The sequence below is a fragment of the Trachinotus anak genome, unplaced genomic scaffold (genome assembly GCF_046630095.1).
Source record: "Trachinotus anak isolate AG129_WGS33_773 ecotype Australia unplaced genomic scaffold, CSIRO_AGI_Tana_v1 ptg000025l, whole genome shotgun sequence".
In the NCBI taxonomy this organism is placed as follows: domain Eukaryota; kingdom Metazoa; phylum Chordata; class Actinopteri; order Carangiformes; family Carangidae; genus Trachinotus; species Trachinotus anak.
In genome coordinates this window covers 1,656,145-1,664,282 of record NW_027273876.1, presented here as the reverse complement: position 1 = coordinate 1,664,282, position 8,138 = coordinate 1,656,145, and the positions used below count along the sequence as shown (strand labels likewise).

General features: G+C 41.5%; 1 protein-coding gene across 1 annotated transcript in view; it reads left to right on the top strand.

The window, feature by feature from the left end:
- The first annotated feature begins 4,358 nt into the window (after positions 1 to 4,358).
- waplb (WAPL cohesin release factor b) overlaps positions 4,359 to 8,138 on the top strand; it is a 27,812-nt gene continuing 24,032 nt past the window's right edge. Inside the window, exons 1-2 of the mRNA XM_071462473.1 lie at positions 4,359 to 4,915; positions 5,739 to 6,247. Coding sequence (XP_071318574.1) covers positions 5,761 to 6,247 — 487 coding nt within the window. The 5' untranslated portion in view covers positions 4,359 to 4,915; positions 5,739 to 5,760. The remainder of the gene's footprint in view (positions 4,916 to 5,738; positions 6,248 to 8,138) is intronic.

The window sequence follows — 8,138 nt, the reverse complement described above, 5'->3', positions numbered from 1 at the left end:
CCTGAGGACGCATTCATTTTCTGAGGATAATCCGAGAAAGGAAATAATTTAGGAACATTTTCCGCCTTAAAACCAAACTACCTCTGACCTGTCATCGCTGGTTACATGTCAGTATGTTATGAACAGGTGAACTATAGGTGTATTTATCGCTCTGTTTTGTTTCAGTAATTTTTAGACGCCTGAAGTGTTTGAATTAAACTCCATGAAAAAACATCTGAAAAAATAAATATGATTTTATGTAGCATATTTATTTCTTTGTCTCCTCTCCAATCCTGACACACACCTCACATTCACTAAGTTCACACACTATTTTGTGACCCCTTTTTTTTTTTTTTGCTTTTATTTTGAAAGCAGAAATACGTCCCCACAGTGTTATTAGTGACAACTTGATGCAGCAGCTTTTCAACCAATCCACTGAATAGTACTTTTTCCCCCCTCATTCTCTTTGCAAAGGATGATGGTAAATGCAGTCACAAAAAAAGGGCCGATAGACTGCACTAATGCACAGTGCTTCCCTCCACACTGTCAGGTGTCAAAGGTCAAGGACAGATTCTGTGCCTTGCTTAAAAGAACTCTGGTCACACATTCACATTCATTCAGATCCATGCGGCTTTTTAAATATTTATATGATACTGTAAATCTGCAGATATGATTACACAAATCTATTTTTCAAGGGAACAGTTAACTTGAAAATCTGCAAAGCACACACACAGACACACACACACACACACACACATCTCACTGTTAAAACGGAAAACACCCACAGAGAAGGAAACAGCATCTGTAATGCAAAATGAGGGGACTTCCCATGGGCTGTACCTGGTCTTAAGTGTGTGTGCGTGTGTATGTTGTTTCCCTAGTGGGTTCATTTCAATAGAAAGAAATTTCCGTGTGTGCAGTGACTCATTACGAGGATGAAGTGGGGAAAAAGGAATAAATAAACAGAATAAACAGGTGGACTGACAGACAGGTAGACAGACAGACAAACGGATGGTGGCTGGTTGCTAACTGCACTGAAAGTATAGAAAATATATGTATTGTGCAGCAGAGGAAATATTTTTGCATCCATTTGGTCAGGAGAGTCTTTAAGGACCCTCACAACTGCACAAGGTGTTGTTAAATGAACTGAGGCTGGTTGTAATATGCTGAGTATTGGCTCCTCAACTTATTCCAGTTGAAGTATAAATTATCTAAAGAATCTTTTCTCAAGTCCGTGAATCTAACATGACATTTACAGTTTGCTCCAGGTGAGAGGGAAGGAGGTGAGAAGAGACAATAAAACAGAAAAGACATCAGAAGACATGAAAAGAGGGAGAATAGAAAGAGAGGGAAAACAGAAGACAAGATTAGACAAGAAGAACTCAAGAAGAGGAGGGACGTTCACGAGAGGAAATAGATTATGAGTAAATCCTGACATCTAGTGGTGACAGACAAAAGTCACAGCAGAGGAAATCTTTGCTCAGATGTGTGTTTGTTGGATGGATTTGAAAAGTGCAAATGCTGTGATCAGTTTCAAGAATCTGCTGCTCATAATCTAAACCTGGTCTCTAATAAAGAATGATCAGTAGCAGAGGAGGAAGTGTAGGGATGTGTCTATAGGGACAACAGTTGTCCACCTTTTTACTGCGTCACAATGTGAGGGTCCATCAGACGACAGACTGTTGTTTTCATGTACAGTATTTTTGCCTGAGGTTGTTAAAATCTGGAACTTGTGCGAACTTGTGCGAAGGTCCAAAAAATCTTCTCTGTGCATATGATAAAAAAAATATTGTAGACTTTTGAGGCTTAAAAGTGAACTGCTAAAAACCCTCTTCCTCTCCTCTTTGAACCGTCTCCTCCTAAAAAAAGGGAGTTGATCGGGGTGGTTGGTCTGTTGGCTTCCCTTCCCTCCGTCTTTGCCAGAGATGATCCTATGGCTGCTATCTGCTGAATGTCAAAGGCCTAATTGTTTTTAAAGATGGCACTGCCAGCATAGATGCCAGCCCCTGTGCCAATCTATTCTTCAAAACAGTGTGATGCCTGAACACTCCAGGTGCCACCGCTAAGCTCTGCCAGGTTCTCAACAACCAACGCCCGCTCAGGGAGCTTTTGGCACCTCTGTGAAAAAGTCAGATCTGTTCTTTATTGTCAGAATATTGAACCCCCTCATGGTACAGCTACGCTGGTCTACTGGCTGGCAGGAAGGCTGATGCTGGCACAGGGGCCGCAGCATGCCATGCAGGGATTTCAGCCAGGCTTAGTGCTCCGCAGTCACTTCTGGAGAGGTTTTTGTGGTTTGAAGAAGCAAGGCTTGATGCCAAGATGACCTGACTGCCCTGAAGAAACAGACAGCCATAGCAGGGTGCATGTCAACAAGCTCTGGGATCATTTCAGGTCCTGTGGCAAATGGCAAGGACTCGTCTTTCAGCTCTGGTGTCGTCTTCCCAACTCTCCTCAAAAACAAGAACAGAGACACATTTTTTTTCTGTGGTGTTACAGATCTGTCACATATCTTTCAGAGAATGCCAGCATGTAATGGACACCGAGGATCAATGCAATTACTACATGAGAAAACAGGGCTAGCTGACAGCGTTACTCGTCGTGTGGCTGCAGATCCTGCCCAGCCTGAGCTGTCACACCCACAGAGAATGAGAAAGTAGTTTCTGAATGGTCTCAGAATGCACCAGATAGTGTCCAGACCCTCTTGTTTTTGAGCTGGACTGTCATTTTTGTGTTCAAGTTGAAATTTTTTCCGTTTGCACCACTTTGTTATCTGTAGTTGAATGCACCTTAATGACACAGTGAAAAGGCAGTTAGACCCCTGTAGCCCCCTAATTTTACTCGTTAAAATGAAATAGACAGATATGATTTCATCACTTGATCACAGTTAAGGAAAGACCATGGACTTTTTGAAAAAATCTACATTGAGTTGAGGTATGAGACACGACTTTTCCCCAACCAATACCAAATGACTTTTTTATGGTAAATGAACATTGCCACAATGCAGACAAAATCAGAGCTCCACCGTCTCTCTGGCTTAACTGAGACAAATCATGTTTTTTTTCTGACACAGGAAACACAAGCAGGAGGATTCATCTTCAGACCAGCACGAGACTTCCATTGACAAGGAACAGCAAACTGGGATTTCTGGCCATTTATACCAGCAGCTCACTCAAACTGTAAACAAGTTTTTGGATAAAAAAAAATCAGCTCAAAGTGAAAGTAACGTTGAGGCTTTCTAGAGGAAGGAGTGACACCTCCTCCTGTCAGGTGACAACTGAAGGACAGTGATGATATCTGCTGTCCTGCCTGCCAAAGTATGTCTGCTGAGCTGACGGAAGGTGAAACAAATCCATGAGTGTCCAGTTTCTAGGACAAAATCTTAAGTGATCCACCCTGTAACTTGGCATTAAATAACCTATGTGAAGTATTCTTACAAGAGAGAGGCCAGAGGGCATCATTTGGATCTATGGGACTCTGCAGTCACTCTGAGAAACTCAAAGTCTGAAGCTTTGAGCAGAGAGTTTGCAGCTCTTTCAGACACAATCAGAGCCACAGAGGAGGATCAGAGAGGTGAGGACGTATCATTCCTGCAGAATTATGAGGCTGCTGCAGTGGGGGGAATCCAGCTGGATGATCCACAGCTGGGCTCAGGAGTTTTGATGGATATGGCGAAGCATCTGGGCAACCTGACCTTCAACATCTGGAACAAATGGCATCCCGAAAACCAAGAGAGGTCTGATGTCGGTCAGTCAGTCAGAACCAGAAGAGGATCAGAGTTCATCTGGACTGGGACAAAGGGGAGCTGTCACTCTCTGAGCCTGATACAAACACACACACACACACCTTCACTCATACTGAGAAACTGCCCACGCGTTTGCATGACAGTAACATTCAGAGAGTCGATCAAGACCATCTTAAATTATGATTTGTTAATAATGTGGTGTAAGCCTAATTAATTATTAATATTAGATTATGTTTTTAATATTTCCCTAGTAATAACTGTAATTTATTTGTAGAATTTAAAAATATTAGCCAGATATATTGTTTAATATTGTACCATCTACTCAGTATTTTCATAATAATATGATTGTTTTTGTTTTTTTCCTTTATGGTAATTTTTTTTAAATTGAATGTTCTGTAGACACTTTCTACAAGAATTCAATAGAGTCTTTTCTTTGAATTTAAGATATTTTTATTTTATTTGTATATTTTCCTCTCTTTAGGAGCTGCGGGATGATTTGTGCTGCATTTAGTGCCTATCATCATCAATGTACCGTTTTACGAGTTTAATGCGAGCACCTGAATGCGGCATTTGTAATGATAAGATTGATGAAGCTGCTAGTGTGAAGGTCAAAAATTACATATTACATATCCGGTTTGAATCTTAAAAATAAAATGATTAAAAAAATATATTACCAAAATTCAGCAAAATAATGTCTAACCATCACATTGAATAATGTGTGGATGAAAAGGTCTGTATTATATCCACATTTTGCAAATGTTCTTATATATAAATACTTCCATGTCAACTAGGCTTAGCTAAAATGTTTTTTCAATATGTTTAATATATGCTTTTATTTTTAAGGATCTATTACCCAGTTCCGGCAGCGTTCGGCTATCTCCAGTTAACTTGACGCAATAGAGGACTCCAATGGAACCCTTCGTCGCAACCCGGAGGAGACAATCGAGTGCGATTTAGCTTGAAAACACGAGTCGATTTCCTTAGATTAGGTTATAAATCATAAATTTTCTGAGCGGCCTAGATTTGAGGTTCTCTCCGCTGTGTTTCAACCCCGTTAACGGCGTCTGCTGGGCCGTGTTTATACTGTGAGGAGCAGCTCGGATCAGGGAAGCAGGCCCGGTCCAGTGCGAGTTTAACGGCCGTCACGGGTCTGGAGTGTGTTTTGTGCGGATCGGCCCTTTAGCTCACCAAGTAAGTAGAAACACGCACAACAGTCAGTGTTCGTTTAGCTGAGGAAGCTGGTCTGCGTTTGGATTGTTTGGTTGTGGCACGACACGATATGAGTGTGTAGTTATTGTTAGCTGTTAGCTTCAAGCTAGCAGCTTGCTGAAGTAAAGGCTCCTGTCTGCTCTGTTGAGCTTTTTGCTAATGCTAACGGCTAAAACTCGAGCTAACGTTAATAGTAACTTAGAAAAATATGTTGTATTTTTTTTACGTAAATCGTATCCCGCCACGTAATTACATGGATATAGTGTCTGAATTGTCTCACCTCCACCAGTGCGTTTTGTTCTTTCCATTAATTGTGCTGCTAGCATCCTGCCAGTGCTGATAGCAGTCCATTAGCACCATTAGCTCGCTGCCAAGCTAATATTAGCCTTGTTTTGTCAAACCAGCTGGCTGAGGAGTACTCAAGCTGTTAGCTTGTAACGTTCACACCTAGCTACGCATGTTCTGTATCATCAGGACTGGAAAGTAATTTACACTGAAATTGATATTTTTTTTAATTAACCGATTTTACATGTGTCTAGTGAAGAAAGACGTTATGGGCCGATCTTTTGTTGACTAATATTTAAGTCCATGAATGTGCGAATATTTATCATCTGATCAGTGAACATCGCTGACACTGGTTACTGCTGTTCAGGTTCTACACTTAAGTAAAAACTAATTCTGTGGTTCTTGCGAAAAGCCGTGAAAACGGTTAAGCTCGAAAATCACATCCATGATGATGAAATATGTTCTTGTCAACTCTTAAATGATGTGCCTTTCTTCCTACTCTCTCTTCCTCTTGTCTTAGAGAATATGACCCAGATGCAACAATGACATCCAGATTTGGTAAAACCTACAGTCGCAAGGGAGGAGAGGGCACGTCCAAGTTCGATGAGGTTCTGTCCACCAAGAGAGGCACCCTTAGTACCAAATGGGGTGACACCACCTACAAGGCCAAGGTGGGCTCTAAGCGTGCCGGCGCTCCCAAGAACGACTCTGTCCTGGAGGTATACAAGAGGCCCCGTCCATGTGGAGACGGCTTGGAGGATCCGTTCGGGTTCGACAGTGATGAGGAATCCAAGCCAGTGTCATCTCGGAGTGGCAGCAAGTCGTCACCTGCCAAGCCGGCCTCAGCAGAGCCTCCCCAGGCAGAAAGGCCGGGTGCTTCTTTGGACACAGGGAGCAGGTCCAGCCTCCAGGGAGTATCCCACACTTTTCCATCCGCCCGAGGTTCATCATGGCTGCCCGGTGACAGGAACCAACCCAGGGTGGTGGAGGACACAGCTCGGTTCTTCAACAGCAGCAGTGCTAACACAGGTAATGCATTGTGTTTGAAACCCTTAAGCTTGGGTAGATTTGTATTAGGATTGCATATGTACTTAAAGTATTTATTATTGATTAATCTGTTGATTAATTTAGATAATTGTTTAGTCTGTAAAATGTAAAATAATAATAGATGCCCATAAGAGGTTGCTGGAATTCAAAGTAGCAATTACTTAATCTTACTGACAGTAAAAAAAAATAAATAAATTAAAATAAAAAAACTCAAACATCTTAGCTTGATAGAAAAAAAATATTGAATTGACTAAATAAAATCATTACAGAAGCTGCTGACATTTCAGTACAGTAACTTATTAATTGCTGTTTGAATCACAGATAACCGCAGATCTCCTGTCTGAAATAATAACCATACAGTGTTTTCACTTGGCCTGTCCCTGAATGGGCAGGAATTTGATATTTTAAATGTTGCTCAGATTGTTTTTGAATGTCTTTGATACAATGGCGACCATAAAATGTCTCCTTGAAGCTGCTGGCTAGACAGGCGTCAACCGTGGTGCTCTCTGGCTGGCGGCTTCCATCAGCTGTAGAAAGTTTAGCTTCTCTGAATTTTTTCGTGTTAAAATAGAGACGTATCTGGCCAGGAATAATGCACCATGAGTCCTGATGTACACTCTAATGGAATTGAAAACAAACAGATGAACAGATATGATGGTTCAGCCTGCAGCATCCTGAGGAGCACGGTAACCACACACATTACTTTTGGCACAAAACAAAAATCCTATGAGGGGGTGAAGTGTTCCAGCTTGTGATGGAATCTGATGGCTCACAGATGCAGAGCAAATTCTGGGTCTTAAGATAACAAAGTGTAAAAACTCTGAGACTTCTGTAAAACTAAATACTGCTGTGGACTTTGCATTTGTCTCTATGTGAGTGCTTGTGGTTTCCTGAAGTGGTTTTGGTCAGTGGCTTCAGTTTTACATTTCAGTGATTTCGTTTTTGACCAAACAGCATTGGAGAAATCGCTTTTATTGTTGGTCCTCTCACAGTTGGTCACTGTCAGTATTGTCACTTTCAGCTTGGCTTGTCCTCAGCTTTCCATGGCCACTGCTGGCCACCTGCCATAGACGCGAGCCACTCCAACTGACTCCCAACAAAAAGCTGCGTCTCAGTGAGCACTTCGCCTCAGAGTAACGTTTCCACAGTGTTAGGACGTTATGCCATGTTGAAGGGAAGTCAGTGCGACAGCGAGGTTCAGCTGAAACGCTGCCATCAACAGCCTTGTTATCTGCTTACTAAGACTGGTGATGTTGACTCAGTAAATATGACAGAATGCTTGACCAAATAACACTTGAGTTAATGTGCCTGTAGAGCTGACTGAGTGATATTTGTATTGAAGAAGGTTGTGAGACAGTATTTATTTTGCTCAGCTACAAAATAAAATCAAATGAAACATTTATGCCACTTAACTGAAAAAAAGCTAATTTACTGTGTATATTATGATTATATATGTTGAAGGTGTCCTGTTTGACAGCAGCTGAGTTTGTCAGAGCTTAAGTCCACAAACTGCAGAATTAAGAACAGTGTGTTTATTTTACAGTCATTGTTCACTGAATCCTTGCAGCCTGTAGACATCTCTTGTGTCAGGCTATATTAAGGGGAGTTTTGTTTTGGCAAATCTGAATTTGCATTTCAAAATCTAAAATAGTTTTGAGTTAATTTGATCAAACTGATCAGCCTGATACATGTGCTGCATTAATGAACGCCCTGAGCAAATCCACAGGATTGGGACTGAGGCCAATCCAGTCATTTTCAATTGATTGGCAAAAGCCTGATCCCTCTCTGATATCATCTGTTTGCTCTACGTACGCCAGCCGTCAAAACCACCACACTGTCATCTTTAAAAGCAGTTATCATTTCTCAGTGCAGA